This window comes from Anomalospiza imberbis, chromosome 26 (assembly GCF_031753505.1).
Source record: "Anomalospiza imberbis isolate Cuckoo-Finch-1a 21T00152 chromosome 26, ASM3175350v1, whole genome shotgun sequence".
In the NCBI taxonomy this organism is placed as follows: Eukaryota; Metazoa; Chordata; class Aves; order Passeriformes; family Viduidae; genus Anomalospiza; species Anomalospiza imberbis.
The window spans coordinates 2,928,410-2,946,263 of NC_089706.1; the positions used below are offsets into that span (position 1 = coordinate 2,928,410).

Sequence of the window (17,854 nt, forward strand, 5' to 3'; positions counted from 1 at the left end):
AAGGGAGAAAAGTGAGATTTTCTGACCCCTAGGAGGCCACAAAGCAGACGGGAAGAAGCAGAACATTCCCAGAGGGACCAGCCCCGGAGCAAAGGAGCATCCTGGCGCATCCTCACCTGCGCAGCTCCTCGGGGGCCGCGGTGGCGCGGCGGGAGTTCACCCACTGCTGCAGTTGTGTCATGGAGCTCTTGCGCTGGGCCACCTTCTCGGGGTGGGACCTGGGGGTGACGCCGCGGCGCTGGGCCCCGCTCTCGCCGTCACCCGCCGGGGGGAAGGCGGTGCTGCCGGGCCGGCTGGGCGAGGGGTACGGCCACCCGTTGGGCTGTGCCGGCCGCTCGGCGCTCGCCGGCCCCCGCGGCCCCTCGGGGTAGGGACTGCCCGGCTCCGAGGGCGGCTCCTGCCCGCCGAGGCCGTTGGCTTTGGCCAGAGGCTCCTTCTTGGCGTCCGCCCGCTCCGACGGCTTCCGCTCCATCTTCTCCGAGCCGCGGCCGTCGCCCTCCCCGCGGGTCTTGGCGTCGGGCTCGGCCTTGGGGTGCTCGCGGTGGGCGGCGTTGCAGTGGTGGTGGTGGTGGTGTTTGCTGGGGGGGATGTTCTCCGAGTCCGGCTTCTCATGCCTAGGGGTGCCGAAACACCACAGAGGGGTCACCAAGGCCTGGCACTGCCCCTGGCGTGGCCGGCAATGCCCTGTCCTTCTCTGAGCATTGCGGGGTCACTGCTCCCCCAGCTTCCTTCTCTGGAGTGTCCCTTACACCCCAGAATGTCCCCAGGCATGGAGCAAGGACAGCACCGTGTCCCCAGGAGGGCCGGGCAGTGCGGTGGCACTGAGCACCGGCGTCTGGGTCAAGGGGTGGCCAGCAATGCCCTGTCCCTCTCTGAGCATTGTGGAGTCACTGCTCCCCCAATTCCCTTCTCCAGAATGTCCCTCACACCCCCAAATGTCCCCAGGCATGGAGGGCACCGTGTCCCCAGGAGGGCTGGGCAGTGCCGTGGGCACTGACCTCTGGTTTGAGGGGTGGCCAGCGATGCCCTGTGCCTCCCTGAGCGTTGCGGGGTCACTGCTCCCCCAGCTCCCTTCTCTTACACCCCCAAATGTCCCCGGACGTGAAGCAAGGACAGCACCGTGTCCCCGGGAGGGCCGGGCAGTGTGCTGGGCACTGACCTCTGGCTCGGGGGGATCTGCACGCGGGCGGCCTCGCCCATGGCCTGGATCCAGGATTCCTGCTCCTCCGTGTTCTCGGCGCTGAAGAAGTAGGTGCGGATGCCGGCGTGCTCGGCCTGGGGAGACAGGGACTGCCCGTTACCCGCCGGCAGCTCCTGCACCCAGCACACCGTCACCTGTGGGAGACACAGACAGGGGGTGAGAGCTCCACTGCCAGCCTGGCACCCCATCCCGCTGCTCCAGGGGATACCAGGAGGGCTCCTTCCCCTCCGTGTGCGGCCGCTGAGCGGGGGGAAAGCTCTGCAGGCCCCTCACGGCGGGGTTTTATCCCCCTTGGAGTCACTGCCAGGGATTTTTTGGGAGCAGCCCTCCCCCCCGAGAGGAGCAGCACCCCAATATTGGGGTGGCAAAGGGCCCCAGCAAGAGCGGCAGCACCAGAGGAGCATCGTCCATGCAGGGTGAGGGGGAAGGTGGTTTCTCGACCCAGGAAATATTTTGGGAGGAAAAGGCTCAATTTTGATCCAAGATGTTGATGCCCTTTCTCCACACAGAATGTGCTGGAAGGAGCCTTTATTTGAGGGCCTTTCTGAAGCTTCCACCTTCCCCCTGTGGAAAGGGGTGGGGGGAAGCGAGGAGGAAGAAAAGGGAGGAAGCGGAGTTCTCCTCCTGAAAGAATTTCAAGGGTTCAGTCTCTTAAAAAAGAAAAAAAAAATGAACTAAAACAGCAAAATGAGGTCTGATTAAACCCCTCCCTTGAGTTTCCATCCTCCCCAGAGCATGCAGCCACCGTGCCCAGCTGGGGTCATCTCCTGAGCCCCCCCATGCACTTCTGGAAGCTCTGCAGGCAGAGGAAGAGGGGAAATCGAAGGGATCCACCCCTGGGATTAGCGGGAGCGGGGAGCAGAGCGAGCCCGGGGGTCCCTCAGCCTCTGCATGCACCAGAAACACAAGAAGGTGGAACTCTACCTAGGTGGTGGTGGCTGGGTGCTGGTGTGGTGGTGGCACCAAGAAACCCCTCCTGTCCTGGCATCCTCGCCCACCGAGGGAGGAGGAGGAGGAGGAGGAGGAGGAGGAAATACAGACACGGGGTCAGTGGGAGTGGAGTGGGAACCTTTCTGCCCTTCCCTGGACAAAACTGTTCTCCCAAAACCAGGAGCTGCAGAGCTCGGGGTGTGGGCAGCAGCTTTGAGAGGTTTTCCCTCATTGGTGTCAAGCAGCAGGGATTTCACAGAATCATGGAATTACTGTGGCTGGAAAATCCCTCTGGGATCATTGAGTCCAGGCTGTGCCCAATCCCCACCCTGAGCACTCAGTGCCACCTCCAGGTGACACCTCCAGGGATGGGCACTCCAAACCCCCCTGGGCAGCCCCTTCCAGCCCTTTCCATGAGGAAATTCCTGCTGGTGTCCAACCTGAGCCTCCCCAGCACAGCCTGAGGCCATTTCCTCTCCTCCTGTCCCTGTTCCCTGGGATAAGATCCCAAATCCTCCCCGGCTGTCCCCTCGTGGCAGGGAGTTGTGCAGAGACAGAAATTCCCCCTGAGCCTCCTTTTCTCCAGGCTGAGCCCCTTCCTCAGCTCCCTCAGGGCTCTCCAAACCCTTCCCAGCTCCCTCAGGACTCTCCAAAGCCTTCCCATCTCCTCAGGACTCTCCAGGCCCTTCCCTGGACACCCCCAGGTCACAGAAGGTGACACCAGTGTGGGCACGGGCACAGGGCAGTCCCCATGCCATCCTTCCTCCTAAACCCCACTCAGATGAGCCTAAATTCAGGTTTAAGTGGGGGCAGCTGCACAAATCCCTCCCTTAGGCTGGGAAAAACTTGGGAGTGCCCTGTGGGGACCCCAGCCCCGGCTCTGGACACGGGGAGGGGACACTGGGACCGACAAGGGAGTGCCAGAGCGCCCCGTGCCCGCGAGCAGCTGGGGTGGGGAAGGCGCCCAAGGTGCCCAAGAGCGCCAGGGAAGCTCAGACCCTGCCAAGGACGGGTGTGGGGCAGCAGCAGCTCCGTCACCTCTCCCTGCTCCCCTCTCCAGCCCCACAGCAGCCGCTGGTGGCGGGCTCCCCCCTCGCCGGTGACACTTGCCAGCCAAGCGGCTCAAACGGGGCTGGGACAGGGGACAGCTCCGAGGCCGGCTCCGGGAGCAGCCGCTGGCAGAGGCCGGCGGGGGCAGCAGCCATGGAGAGGGGAAAGCAGGGCAGGGAGAGGGGTGGGAGCACCCAGCAGGGCCCTGCAGAGGGGCTGGGGACCTTGGGGACACTGCTGCGTCCCCATTTGCCCAGCAGACGCAGATCTGAACCCACGGGGGTCACCGCAGCGTGCTCCATGCCCCGTCACCAAGAAAGCCACAAGAGCAGCGGGGACCCTGCCAGCATCACCAGTGCCACCGCAGTGCCACCGCAGTGCCACGCCGTCCCCTGCAAGCCCCGGCAGAGGCACTGACCTTGAACGTGTGCTTCCTGCTGATGTTGTCCGAGGGCTGCACGGCGGCCACGCGGAAGCTGAGCAGGGGGATGCTGCCCAGGATGTTCTCCTCCTTCTCGTCTGGGGGGGCGAATCCTGGGATCAAACCCACGGAGGGACCCCCGGCACAGCCCCCCCATCCCCGGGCTCCGTCCCACCTGTGGGATCGGCTCCCTGCCTGTTGCTGCTCCCGCAGCTGTGCCAGGCTCACAAACAACCTCCTCAATTATTGATGCGAGCCCGGGAGCTGCCAGGGAGGCGGGGAAAACTCGGGATTAACCCCTGGGCGCGGCAAACACCGGCCAAAGCAGGGTGGAGAGCGGAAAGAGCCTGGGACTTTGTGCCGGTGGCCCTGGGGCACGCCGGGGGTGGCCACAAGCTCTGGGGGTGGCCGTACCTTTGTAGTAGAAGAGGCACCGATCCACCAGCACGAACCAGCGCTTGTTCCACTGCTTCACCCCCGAGCTGGCCTGCGGGAGAGGGGCGGTGAGAGCGCTCTGGGGGCTCCCGGGGCTCTGCGAGGCCGGGAGGGGTGGCACGGGGGGGTACCTGCTTGTAGAGCCACCCGCTCTTGGTGACGGTGGCGTTGGGGTTCCTCTTCATGGAGTTGGAGCGCTTCCCGAAGGCGATGCCCTTGCGGGATGAGCGTGGAGCCTACGTGGAGCGAGAGGAGATGCTCAGTGCCCGGGCTGGGCTCCCTGAGTCCCCGTCCGAGCTGGTGACAGCCGTGCCACGCCGCCCCGGGCACTCACCCGGCCTCCGGGGCGCTCCGAGGGCACCTCGGCCACCATGGCGTGGTTGGGGGGCTCGCTGGGGATGGTGGCCGGCCGCTTGCTGCCCGCCTTGCTGGACATGTCCGAGCTGTGTCTGTGACACGGGAGAGGGGAATCAGCGGATCTGTGCTCCTGCAGCCCGCTGGGGTCGTCCCCCCCAGCGTTCCCAGCCCTCCCTGGCTCCCCCAGCCCAGGGAAATTGGGAGCCGACCTACTTTGGCAAGTCAAGCCTTGAGGTGTCCTCGGGGACCTGTCCCGTCACTGGGTGCAGGAAGGTGTTCCGCCTTTCATTGTGGCTGTGGGGACAGCCATGGGGTGGGTGTTAGGAGTCCCCATGTCCCCCACGAAGTCCTCGTGTCCCTCACAGAGTCCCTGTGTCGTCCACGGAGTCCCCGTGGCGCCACGTTTGCTGTTCTGTTGGTTCCACGCCAACACCAGGGTTGGCACCGGGGCTGGCGTCCCCTGCCCTGCCCCGAGCACCCCGATAATCCCAGATTTAGGACCCTTCACGGCATCACAGAACCGTTTTGGTTGGAAAGCCCTCCAGGATCATGGAGCCCAGCCGTTAACCCAGCAGCACCAAAGCGTGTCCCTAAGTGCCACATCCACTGCATGGGACACCCCCGGGGATGGCGAGCAGAGCCTGAGCCTCCCTGGTTGCCCACTCCTGTCAGGGAGAGCCAGAAGGTCCCCCCTGAGCCTCCTTTTCTCCAGGCTGAACCCCTTTGCCGGCTCCCTTGGCCGCTCCAGCCCCTTCCCCACCTTCATCCCCTTCCCTGGGTGCTCAAAGATTTCACTGAAGTGCCAAAATCAGGGCTGTGGTGGCCGAGCCGCCCTTCCTGCTGCTGTCACATCCCAGCTGTCACCGCTGGCCACACTCACAAGTCGCTGCAGCAGCAGCCATGGCCCATCCAGGGCTGTGCCTGCAGCGATGTCCCCAATGTCACCTCCTCCCCTGGCTGCTCTCGGAGCCATTTCCAAAGCACCTCGAGGCTTTGAGTGGGGTCACCTGGGCATGGGGGCTGGGTCCCAAACACCAGTCTAGGACCTCTCAGACCCCAAAAACCACCCCAGGACCCCTCAGACCCCAAACACCAGCCCAGGATTCCCAACACTGTTCCCAAGCTGTTCTGCCTCCCTGGCACTGAGTGCACCCTGGCAGTGGCAGCAGCAGTGTCACAGGGCTGTCCCGGGCTCAGCTGGCACCTTGTGCCACGTCCCTGTCCCAACCCACAGAGATGGCACTGCGGGGCACCCCAGACCCCCCCTCCCATGCTGCTTCCCGGGGTGCCCAGGGGCAAGGACGAGGCCCACGACTCCACCCCAGGAATTTCGCAGTGGATCCCATCCCCTCCTTCCCAAATCCACCGGGCACTGGGACACGGAGCCACCCCCGTGCCAGCAGCCCCAGCATGCCACCAACTCCTCCTGCCAGTCAGCAAAACGGGGGAAGTTTGAGAAAAAAAACACCACTGACAAGATCATCCCATCCCATCTCTGGAGCCATTAACCACTGACACCCCAAAAAGTGCTGCTGCTGCTGAGCTGCCGCCCCTTGCAGCCCCCACCCCCTGCCAGGGTCCTGATCCCCTCCAGCAGCACCTGAAAAACCCGGGGGATGTGCGTGCACCCCACAACTGGGGGGGTTCGCTCTCCAGACCCCCCCAGTGCCCGGCCCGTGCTCCAGCACAGCCGGGGCGGTTCTGCCCCAGGGCTGGAGCTGCTCCCGGCGCGTTTTCCCCCACGGCGGTGCCTTCGGAGGGGTTCAAATCCCGGGAATTGGGGCAGGTCCCATCCCCGCAGTGACGCTGCCGCGCGGGGAGGGTGCAATGCTGAGAGAGCAGCACCCCGAAAGCGCCAAGCGTGGGAAGTGGGCGCTGCCAGCACCTACCAGCCGCTCTGGACTCCACGCCGGGGGTGTCCCCATCCCTGCCCACCACCCTGAACCCCACGCTGGGTGTCCCCCCCGTCCCTGCAGGTCCCTGGACTCTCCCTGCGGGCAGGACACCCCCATTTTGCAGCCCCCCTCGGCTCCTCCTGGCACCCACCGCGCTGCCTGCCCCCACCCCAAACCTGCCCGCGCCCGCAGCCCCCGGGAGGAGCCGGAAAGCTCCGGAAAGCAGCGCCCGGCAGCCGCTCCCGGGGCTGACCCCGCTCCAGAAACTCGCCAGTGCCCATCGCCTCCCAGCACTGCAATGCAGCAGCCACTGCCCGGATCCACTGCCCGGGCCGGGGGTCCCGCCCCGCCGGCTCCCCGCGGGTCCCCCCGGGCCCCCTCAGACCCCTGCGGGCTCCTACCTCACCCTCCGGTCCGCCCGAAACTTCAGCATGGTCCCGGGGGCCCGCCCGGCTCAGCGCCCGCGCCCGGCTCCCGGCATGGCCCCGCGGCCGCTGCCCGGTGCCAGCACCGCGCTGCCACCCTCTGCCACCCCGGGCCACCGGGGCAGCCCCGCGCGGGCCCGGGGACGCGGGCAGTGGGCGAGGGCTCTGCCCGTCCTCTGCCAGCCGTGCCAGTCCCCCGCGCCCCGCGCCGGTGGCATTGGCGGCGCCGCTGGCGGCGGTGGCGGAGCTCGGGGGGCTCAGGGGCGCTCCGGTGGCTCCGGTAGCGGCGGGGTTGGGCGGTCCCGGTGTGCGGCAGCCGGCGGGGAAGGCGACAGCGGGGACAAACAACTCCCGCTCGCGTCCCCGCAGAGGAGAGGCGAAGGGCAGCGCGGCACAGCCGCCTCCCCCAGCCCAGGTGCGGAGCCGGGGAGCTGCTGGTGGCAGGGGAAGGGCGACACGGGCAGCTCGGGGGGGGCTCAGGGGGGCTGGTGAGGGGCTCCTGGGCCCCCCCAGCCCGGCAGGGCAGCGGGAAGGGCGGGTGTCACAGCAAGGGAAGCAGCCGCGCTGCGCTGAGCTCTGTCGCTGTCCTGGATTCAGGGACTGTGTCCCTTCCCCCTGCTCGTGTCCCCAGACCATCTCCGGGTGTCCCCAAAGCATCCCCGGGTGTGTCCCCCTCCTCCCCGCGGCTGTTCCTTCCCCAGGGGACACCGGGAGGAAATCCCGGGGACCAGGATGGGCATAAGTACCGAATGGGGGGGACAGACCCCGTAGAGCATCAGCACCCCCAAAAAAACACGGGGAGCCCTTGGGAACGGGCAAGAGCGGGATTTGGGGTGAGTCACGCTCCGCCTGGACTTTGGGAAGAGAATGCAAAGCCCTCAGGGCGAGCAGAAAATCCTTGGGCAGGAGGGAGGGAAGGGATCGGGCTGATATGGCCAGGAACGCTCCAAAGAAGGAAGCAGAGCACGGGGAGGCCGCTGGACTCCCTCCCGCCACGGCCCTGCTCCCGAAAATCCCGGGAGCACCATGGGACACTGCCTGGCACTGCATCTTCCTCCCAAAAATCCGAATTGTGCCCCTTTGGGGCGAGCTCAGCACCAGTGACCAGCCCAGGGATGTCCCCACTGCCCCTTTGATGGCACCAGTGGTTCCAGCCCATCCCAGAATGTGCCAACGGCGTGGCACCAACGAAACTGATCCCAAACTAAACACAAACTAAACTGAACTAAATGCAAATGGAACCAAATCCCAACCAAACCAAATCCAGACCCAAACCAAATCCAAACTGAACAAATCCAGACTAAACCAAACCGAAACCAAACCTGAAGTAAATCTAAACCCGAACCAAATCCAAACCTAAAGAAAATCTAAACTGAACCAAAACCAAACCTAAAGTAAATCTAAACCCAAACCAAATCCAAACCTAAAGAAAATCTAAACTGAACCAAACCAAAACCAAATCCAATCTGAAACCAAATCCAAACTGAACCAAACCCAAACCGAACCAAACCAAAACCGAACCAAATCCAAACCCAAACCCACCAAATCCACCTTTCTAAGGCACTGGGCACACGGGGTGAGACACATCCCTGGACAAACTGGCACCACAGCAGCCACGGGCAGCACCGGCCTCATGCCAGGGTCGGAACCAGCAGCAAACGCCCCAGTGCCGCCTGTCCCCCCTGTCCCCGCGTCCCCAGCACAGTGACTCACCCACTCCTCCATCACCACCGGCCAAGGATCCGGGGGCAAGGTCCCCCAACGGCTGCGGGCGCGTGCCAGCCCTCCTTGGTGACACCGCCAGTGCTCGCCCGGTGGCGCGGCCACCACGGCGGGAAGGGACCTGCCAGGGGAGGCTGTGGGGACATTTTTGGGGACAGCAATCTGGGGACAGTGTGGCAGGAGTAGGGAGGGAGCCACATGAGGCTCCGTGTTGGGGTGTCACCCTCTGCCACCCCAGTTTGGTGTCACTGGCACTGCGCCAGGCTCGGGGGCTTTGAGCCGGGTTCAGGCTGGGTTTGCCTGCCCAGAGCTGGCACCTGGTCCTGGCACCAGCTGGGTTCTGTCACAGTCAGCGGTGTCCAGGGGTGGGCAGGGACATGGCACAGCCATGGCGGATCCGTGATCCGTGCCCAATCCATGGGCACGCTCCAGGGGTGCCAACAGCTCCCCCTGACCTCCTGGGGGAGCTGAGGGGGAAACATCAAAGGAACCAAGCCCACTCACAGAGAACCAATCCCACCCCTGGATAAAGAATCCCATTCCTGGAGAACCAATCCCATTCCTGAAGAACCAATCCCAACCTGTGCCTGCAAAGGCCCTCCCGTGCCCGTGTCCCCACCGCAGTGCCACCCAGTGTCGCTGTCACCAGGGTGGGGACAGGGAGCACGGGGCAGCTGATGTTGCCTCCTGCCTTCCTCTGCGCTAGTGCTGCTGCTGTGAAGCCACCCCAGAAGGGACAGTGCCAGTCCAAGCGCCACGTCCCCACTGTCACCTCAGCCCTGTGACAAACTGCCCCCATCTGCTGCCCTCGCAGTGCCCAGGCAGGGCCACCCCAGCCAAAATCAGAGCTCTGGTGGCCGAGCCGCCCTTCCTGCTGCTGTCCCATCCTAGCTGTCACCGCTGGCCACACTCACAAGTCGCTGCAGCAGCAGCCATGGCCCATCCAGGGCTGTGCCTGCAGCGATGTCCCCAATGTCACCTCCTCCCCTGGCTGCTCTCGGAGCCATTTCCAAAGCACCTCGAGGCTTTGAGTGGGGTCACCTGGGCATGGGGGCTGGGTCCCAAACACCAGTCTAGGACCTCTCAGACCCCAGAAACCAGGGCCACCTAGACCCCAAAAACAGCCCAGGGCCACCCAGGCCGGAAAAACCATCCCTGGGCCACCCACCCCTGCAGGACACGCTGGCCACCAGCCCTCCCCCGCATCGCCGTGATTCCGGTGGGAGCGGTGCAGGGAGGGAAGGCGGAGGCCGAGCTGGATGCCCTGGGAAGCAGCCGGGCTGTGGGGCCAGCCTTGCCAAGCCGGGCAAAGTCCTCGGGAAGGGCGGCCGGCAGCTCCCGCGCACCCACGGGCCGTGTGTGACATCAGCAGCGTCACTCGGGGACATCCCGGGGTTGGGGGGCGCGGGGAGGGACAGCGGGAGAAGCTGCCGGGGGGGATGGAGGGCCGGGAGCGAGGGGAAGGCCGGGGATTTCCAGAGAACAAAGCGGCTGCTGGCGGCCAGCGTGGCCGGCGGCGGCGGGGAGGGCGAGTCCCCCGCTGCCGCGCCAGCTGGGGTCGGGGAGAAGCACAAAAAGCACAAAAAAAGCACCGGGAGTTTGTGTTTTATCTCCCTGGAAACCCCGGCTCCATCCCAGGCACGGCCCACGGGGCTGCCGGCCAAAAAGCGCCGCTGCTGCTGCCGGGGGCTTGGAGCAGGCGCGGCAGCAGCGTCCTGACCCCATGGGGCGACATTTGGGGTGGGTGACAGCCCCGGATCAGGGCAGAGCGGGTGACAGTCCGTGCCCTGGCAGCTCTGATGTCACTCCATTGTCCCCTCGTGGGGACAGAGCCCCAGTCCCTTGTGCATGGCATCACCGGGATCCTGGAGCCACCATTCCCAGCAGGAGCCACCATTCCCACCTGGAGCCACCATTCCCACCTGGAGCCACCAGTGCCACCAGTCCCATTCGGAGCCACCATTCCCATTGAGAACCACCATTCCCCCCCAGTGCCACCGTCCTCACTAGGAACCATCACTCCCACCACAACCTCCGAGCCGCCAGCTGGGCTCGCCCCTGGAGGGTTCGAACTCTCCCTAAGCTCTTTAGGAAGCCGCTTCCATGGCCGGGAATTCCTGTCCCGAGCAATCCCTGGCATCAAAGGAGCGCGGCCCCAACCCCTCCCCTCCCCGGCCAGGTCAGGTCAGGGGATTACGGCAGCAGCGGCGCTGGGAAAATCCTGCTGGGACAAATCCCCAGCACCTGCCCGAGCCATAATCACACCCAGGTGCTGACGGTGCCGTGCCCGGCGTGCTGCTCCTGCCAGCCCTGCTTGTCACCACCCTCGGGGCACCGGCTGCTCGCGGTGCCACTGGCCGCAGACAATGGCCCTCGAGTGCCACGGTCCGGCTCAGTGTGCCATGGCCGGGGTCCGTGTGACACGTCCAGGCTCCGTGTGACACATCCAGGGTCCGTGTGACACGTCCAGGCTCTGTGACAAGGCTGCACACACACAGACACACGCGCACACACTCACCGGTGCCACCGCGCGTCCCCTCCGCCTGCTGCGCCACTCGCCGAGCCGGTGGCTCTCCCGCAGCCGGCCGGGGCGGATGATTTCCCTTCCAAGCCCATGGAGACCGTCTTTGGTATCAATCATTAACAGCCGCCGCAGCTGCCGCCAGCTTAACCCCCTCGGCTCCGGGCGGAGCCATCGCTTGCTCCCGCTGGAAGCGCCTTTAATGGCACCGTGACACGGCAAAGTCACCGCAGGACAAGCGGCCGGGCAGGAAAAAGCGTTTCTAAGGGGCTCCGCACCCCCCACGGACCCGCAGCCGCTCCTGCAGCGTCCTGGCTGCGTGTCCCCCCTCCCCTGTCCCCGTGACACGAGCTCTGGGGGCAGCCCCGCGTGTCCCCGAGTAGCCCAAATTGCTCCATCCCGGTGGGAGCTGCCGGAATCGCCGCTGTCCCCATGCTCAGGCTGATCCCGAGGGGCAGGAGCTGCTCCACGCACTCCAAAATCGCAGCTCGGGGCTGCTCCCCGCACCTCGGGGCTCTCGGAGCTCCCTCTCCCTTTCCCCTCAGCTTTTCCAAGGCTCATCAATGGCTGTAACTTTATCCCGGCGTGTTTACAACCCAGCTGCGGCTCTTGGCTCCCTCAGCCGTGCCGGGGGCCAGCTCGGCTCCCGCTCAGCCGCCACACGGCGCTGTCACAGTGTCCCTGTCCGTCCCCCCCACCACGATGCCGGGGTCCTCCGCACTTTGCGGTCCCCACGGGACCATCGGGATCAGCACCTGCGTCCCCATGGAGAGGGGGCTGGAGGAGGAGGAGCACGAGCGCTGCTCCTGTCCCTGCGGAGCGGGAGGACAGATGTCCCTGTCACCTCCCCCCGCCCCCGCCGCGTTACCCAACCTGCCGAGGGGTTGAATGATTAACCTCGGGCTGCAGCTCCCTGCGGTGTCCCCGCACAGCCCCGCGGCGCGGTGGCACCTGGGGACCCTGCGCTTCTGTCACCAGCTCCCGGGAGCATCCCATGCCAGGTCCCCTCAGCTTGTCCCCACAAGCACACAGAGGGTCCCCACCCTGTCCCTCACCCCTGTCCCCTGTCCCACGGCTCTGCAGCACTCACAGCACCGGCACCACCGCCCAGCTCCCGCTTCCCGGCACGGCCACCCCGGGAATTTCGCCCTTATCCAGCCCCAGCTGCAGCGCCGGGGGCGTCCGGGCTGGAATGATCACAAACAGCCTTGGACAAACATCTGCACGGCACCACCCCCGGGCTGCGGCCAGGGCGGCCGCGGCATGGTTTCAATCACGCTCAAATCCCACCAAATGGCCACAAAACCGCTCGGGGGAGCGAGGCAGGCGCAGCAGCTGATAAGGACCTGCAGATGCGGGGCTCGGTTTGGCTCCCCGTGTCCATGAGATGCCGTGGAGCGGACACTGCTTTGGGAATTCCCATTCCTCACACCTATCTGGGATATAAAGCCACAAACCCCTTGTGAACACCCCAAACTGGGAGCAGTCAGGGGGTGCAGGGGGATAAAATGAAGCATCCCCCTGCTCCCAGCAGTGATTCCTGAGGCTCTACAAATCCAGGAGCTGTTATTCCCACTCTGGCACACCAGGATGGGGCACAGGGTGGGCCCCAGCCTGGGATCTATCAGGTTGTACCACTTCCTGTGGAACCTCTTGATGGTTTTTGGATAAATTCCCCAATTTTCCACTCCCGGATCTCCCACGCTCAAAAAAAAAAAAAAAAAACCAAAAAACCCAACAAAGCCACAAACGCGGCACCTCAGGGCCGCAAGACAGCGGCAGCTTCCACGTCGCTGCTGCCACCACAGGATCCCATTTCCCGGCGCTGTTTGGAGGCTCTGGATCAGGGGCTTGGGCAGAGCTGGCTCTGGCCCAGCCCGGGAGCTGCAGCGCTGCCAGGCCTCCAGTGATTCATCCCAACCCTGCGCCCCGACCTCCCGCAGTCAAGCCCCGACACATTCGGCACATTCCTGGCATAGCCGGCACCGAGGAGCCCCACACCTGCCGTGAGCGGGAGGCTGGGAAGGTGCCAGCGGCACCATCCAGGCTCTGCCAGGAGATTTATGGATCCCAGGCACCGTCCCAAGGCCGGGATGGCGGGGCAGGAGCGGCTCTGCCCCGGTGACACAGCAAGCTTGTCACCGTGGGCAGCTTGTCACCTCCGCGAGCGTCCCGGTTGCTTTGCGGGTGCGGTGCCACACGTCCCTTGCGTCGGGCTGGGTGTGAATGGGGAAATTGTCCTTTTTTTAGATCTGATCCCGCACCTTGCCGGGCCTGGGAACAGCCTGTCACCGGCGGTGACACAACCGTGCCGGTTGTGCAAGGGCTTTGCACCAAACAGCTCCCAAGGACGGGATCAACGCTGGCTCCGGGCAGCTCTGGGCTGGCCGAGGTGGCTCTCCTGCCCCAAACCCATCTGTGGCACATCCCACAGCCCCGGGAGCGGCCCGGGATCATGGCCTGGGTGCCAGGAAATGTGTGGAGTGGCCAAAAGCATTCCTAAATGCCTGGGAAGAGCCACCGTGGAGCCAAGCCTGGCACGCATGGATGGCACGGCAGCGCCAGGCCCTCCAAAAAATGGCACGTGCCCACCTCAACAATCTCCTTGAACAAAAGAACCAAAAGTCCCCCAAATCGGGTTTGTCCTAAGCAAAAAGGTCTAAAAACAAAAAAAAAAAAAAAAACCACTCAGGGCTCCCCAAATCCCAGGGTCAGGCTCAGGACCTGCAGCTTTTGCCAGCATTTCCTCTGGAAATTCCCTAGGGACATCCCAGGGGGAACCGCAGCAGCCTTTCCCTTGCTGTCCTCGGATGTGACAACCCTGCTTTAGTGTCACCTTCAGCCCACCACACCCTGGAGTGCCTGGGACGGCCGGGAACGGCTTCCCGGTGAATCACAGCTCGTTCATTCCCAGCTTCCCAACAGCGTCCCCATTAGCGCCCCAAGCCCCGGGGAGCAGCTGCGGGGGAAGAGCCAGGAATCTGCAGAGGGAAAAGCAGAGGGAGCCCAAAACCAAACCTGGGAGTCTCCCAGGCGGCGCGGGGACAGGACACACCCCTGTGTCACCAAACAGCCCTGGCCGTGCCGCTTGTCCCCCTCCCAGCGCCACCTCCGCAGCACCACGGGCGGGTCGGGCTCTGCAGGGCGAATGAAGTTTAGTCACCGTGGGATGCTTCCAGTTGGAAATCGGGACAGTTCCAGCGCCAACGCGCCGCTTCCCAGAACTCTCATTTGCGCAGGAGCCCGGTGCCAGCTCCCGCTTCCTTCTCCCCCACAAATAAACGCGGCCCCGGCCCTTCCTCCGCTCCGCGGGAGGAGCGGCCCCGGGAGCCGGGGAGGGAAGCTGGAAGGACGGGATGGCTGAGCCGGGCTGGAGCCGGGCCAGCCCCGGCCTGGGAGAGCCCTCGGCGGAGCCTTTGGCGGTGGGGGAGCAGCTCGGGATGAGCCCCTTGGGATGGTCAGAGGATTCCTCCTCGGAATGCTCAGAGTCCTTCCAAAATGTCACGGGATCCCACCAAAAATGTCACGGGATTCCTCCCAAAATGTTACGGGATCCCACCAAAAATGTCATGGGATCCCACCAAAAATGTCACGGGATCCCTCCCGAAATGTCACAGGATGCCCACCTTGGAATGCCCACAGGATCCCTCCAAAACTGTCACAGAATCCCACCCAAAATATCACAGGATTCCTCCAAAAATATCATAGGATCCCACCAAAAATGTCATGGGATCCCTCCCAAAATGTCACAGGATGCCCACCTTGGAATGCCCACAGGATCCCTCCCAAAAGTGCCACAGGATCCCTCCAAAACTGTCACGAGAACCCACCAGGGGTGTCACAGGATGCCTCCAAGGGTCCTCACGGGCAGGCGGGACCGAGGAGATGCCCCAGGGAGCTGGAACAGCCCAGGGAGCTGGCAGGGGTTTGCTCGACCCTGGGAAGAGCCCGAGGCCGTCCCGCGTTCCCGGAGGGCACAGCTGGGATCAAGGCGTGGGAAGAGCGCTCGGCCCCGCGGAGGGAGCTGGGGGATCACAGGTGGATCCAGCCGGGGGATCGCTCCAGCAGGTGCCTGCGGCTCCGTGGCTCCCGTTTCCCGTGGGTTTGGGTCAGGGATGTTGTTCTGTGTGATTGGAACCGGTGTTCCCCAGCCCAGGAGCCACCAGGAATGGAGGGAATGTGATCCCAAAGCTCATCTCCTTAGGGAGGCAGGGAAGAGCCATCCCTGCCCTCACCTGCCCCGGTGCCTTTTCCCCTTGCACCTTCTCCTGTCCCGGCAGGACGGGGCGAGCTCAAGGAAGGACGGAGCAGGATGGAGCCAGGACTGAGCTCAGCTCCAAACCCACCCCTGGCGGTGCTGGAGAGCTCATTCCCAGCTCCTGGGCATCCCAGGGTTGGCTGGGAGCCATGGGATGGAAACCAGAGCCAGCCCACATTCCACAGCAGGACAGGGAATCCCACCACAGCAATCCCAAATCCCACAGCAGGACAGGGAAAATCCACCACAGCCATCCCAAATCCCACAGCAGGACAGGGAAAATCCACCACAGCCATCTCACATCCCACAGCAGGACAGGGAATCCCACCACAGCAATCCCACATTCCACAGCAGGACAAGGAAAATCCACCACAGCAATCCCACATCCCACAGCAGGACAAGGAAAATCCACCACAGCAATCCCACTTCCCACAGCGAGACAGGGAAAATCCACCACAGCAATCCCAAATCCCACAACAGGACAGGGAAAATCCACCACAGCCATCCCAAATCCCACAGCAGGACAAGGAAAATCCACCACAGCAATCCCAAATCTCACATCCCACAGCAGGCCAGGGAATCTCACCACAACCATCCCACAGCAGGCCAGGAATTATCCACCACAGCCATCCCACATCCCACAGCAGGACAGGGAATCCCAGCACACCCACACGGTGCTGCCAAACAGGGGCTGGGGCACCTGACACTGGGATTTGGGGAGCAAGGGTCTTTTCCAGGCTCCAGGAAAACACTGGGAAGTGTGACAGGGCCCACAGGAAAGGGTCAATTTGAAAGAGCCTTTCCTAAAACCCCCCTTTAAAGAGAACGAAGCAGGAGACACAGCAGGGTCTCTCCCAGGTGATTTGAAGCAGCACTTCCAGGAGATTTTAGCTGGAATCTCCACCAGAATCCCAGCCAGCTCCCTTAGGGCTGCTCCCCCAGGTTTTGGACCCGGCTCGTGGCACAGGGAGAGACCCCCTGAGGCGGGCAGGATCACCTCCCAGCTGGGCACGATCCCCCCCAGCCGGGCAGGATCCCCCTGAACCGGTCAAGATCCCCTTCCAGTTGGGCAGAATCTCCCCCCAGCCGGGCAGGATCCCCTGGAACTGGGCAGGATCCCCCCCATCCCGGCTGGATGCGGAGCTCTGTGCAGGCACCGTTTGCCCCTGCCCCGCTCCCGGCCCTGCCAGCCTTATCCTGCTGCCACACCTTCCCGGCAGCTCCGGCACGGAATTAACCCCTGGCACGGCACGGCGCGGCCTGGCCCGTGCCCGCCGTGCCCGCCGTGCCACCTGCCCGCGGCCACGCTGGAGACGTGCATGTCACACTCTCCCCGTGTGACATTCGAGGCTGCGTCCCCTCCCCACGAGCTGCTCCAAACCCCATCTTCGGCTCCCCCGGCGCAGCTCAAACCCCTCCAGCACCTCCATCCCTCGGAGTCTCCCTCCATCCCCTCAGCCCCGTTTTTAACCCCTCCAAAGCCGGGCAGTGAGGACGGAGCACCCGCAGCCACCTCGGTTACCTGCTCCAGGTGCGGAGGGGCAGAGCCCAGGAGCCCCGGGCTGGCGGGGAAGGGACGGGAAAAGCCTCGGTGGCCTCCGGGAGCCGCCAAGTCCGAGCGCGGCAGGAACAGCCCGGCTGATAAGCGGGGGCTGAAATCTGAACCTGCAGCTTGGCTCCTTCCTATATAAACACCACGCACACCCCCGGCCGCGCTGCCACTCCCGCTGCTCCCGGCCACGCCAGGCGCTGCGACAGCGACAGCGCCAGCGACAGCCACGCTGCCCGAGCCCCTTGTCGCCAGTCCTGCCCTCCCCCGTGCTGGTGCCAGCTCAAGGTGGAGCCTCTCGCTGCTTCGGGGTGGTGCTTGGGGTGTGCTGGAGCTGCACGGAGCGCTCCGGGCGCTGGGAGCGGCATTTGGGCTCTGGGAAGGGGACGGGACCCCGCGGTGGGCACCGGGTGGGCACGGCCCTCCTGGGAATGGGGGAATAAACCGCGTGGGAGAAGCGAATAACGCGGGTTTCGCCTTAAAAAAATACAGGTGGGAGGGGCTGAGAGCGACGCTGGGTCAGCTGATGGGGCACCTGTGGCCGTGGAAAATGTCCCCTTCCCCAGCGGGGACACCAGAGCGTGCCCGGTGCCACCCTGGGGGGACCCTCGGCTCGCTGGGGACACGGTGGCTGATGGGCAGGACGGGACGTGGCCACACCGTGCCACTGCAGACTTCCTCGTGCCACCGCGGGACTTCCTTGTGTGGGAAGCCTTCCCGCCCTTCCTGCAGCGGGACAAAACCCTCCGGAGGACAAAACCCTGCCCTGTTCTTCCCAATTCTTCAGGCTCAGCCCCAAACTGGGACGGTCACATACCATGGGCGAGGCTGGGCTGGCAGCTGCTCCAGCCCATGGGGCGAGCTGGGCCTGGCAGGGTGTCCTGCTCAGGGACCCTGGGATCATCCCGGGAATTATCCAGGCAAAAGGGAATCCCAGGAGCGCTCTGCCAGCGGCGGGTGAAGCCTCTCGGTGCCACATCTGTGGGGACATCTCCACCTGTGACAACTCTGTGCCAGGGAGCCGAGTTTTGGGAAGGGGCAGCTCATATTCCCTGCGCTCCCAAGGCTGGATCCAGGCTGGAATTCTCCA

At 64.5% G+C, this 17,854-nt stretch overlaps 1 protein-coding gene across 12 annotated transcripts in view; it reads right to left on the minus strand.

The window, feature by feature from the left end:
• Positions 1-17,854, minus strand: part of PLEKHA6 (pleckstrin homology domain containing A6) — a 42,701-nt gene that overhangs the window by 13,960 nt on the left and 10,887 nt on the right. For 8 of the 12 annotated variants that reach the window (XR_010993727.1, XR_010993726.1, XM_068173076.1 and 5 more), the window contains exons 2-8: positions 4,608-4,688; positions 4,372-4,486; positions 4,169-4,273; positions 4,017-4,089; positions 3,600-3,700; positions 1,160-1,335; positions 117-614 (exon numbers count right to left, since the gene is read on the minus strand). Coding sequence is in view for 10 of the 12 variants with exons in the window: in XM_068173076.1 (XP_068029177.1) it covers positions 117-614; positions 1,160-1,335; positions 3,600-3,700; positions 4,017-4,089; positions 4,169-4,273; positions 4,372-4,473 (1,055 nt within the window). In the remaining 2 variants the exon portion in view is untranslated. Of the gene's footprint in view, positions 1-116; positions 615-1,159; positions 1,336-2,125; positions 2,189-3,599; positions 3,701-4,016; positions 4,090-4,168; positions 4,274-4,371; positions 4,487-4,607; positions 4,689-10,948; positions 11,022-17,854 lie in introns of those variants that run through there. The other 4 variants (XM_068173078.1, XM_068173072.1, XM_068173068.1 and 1 more) reach the window with 3 other exon arrangements.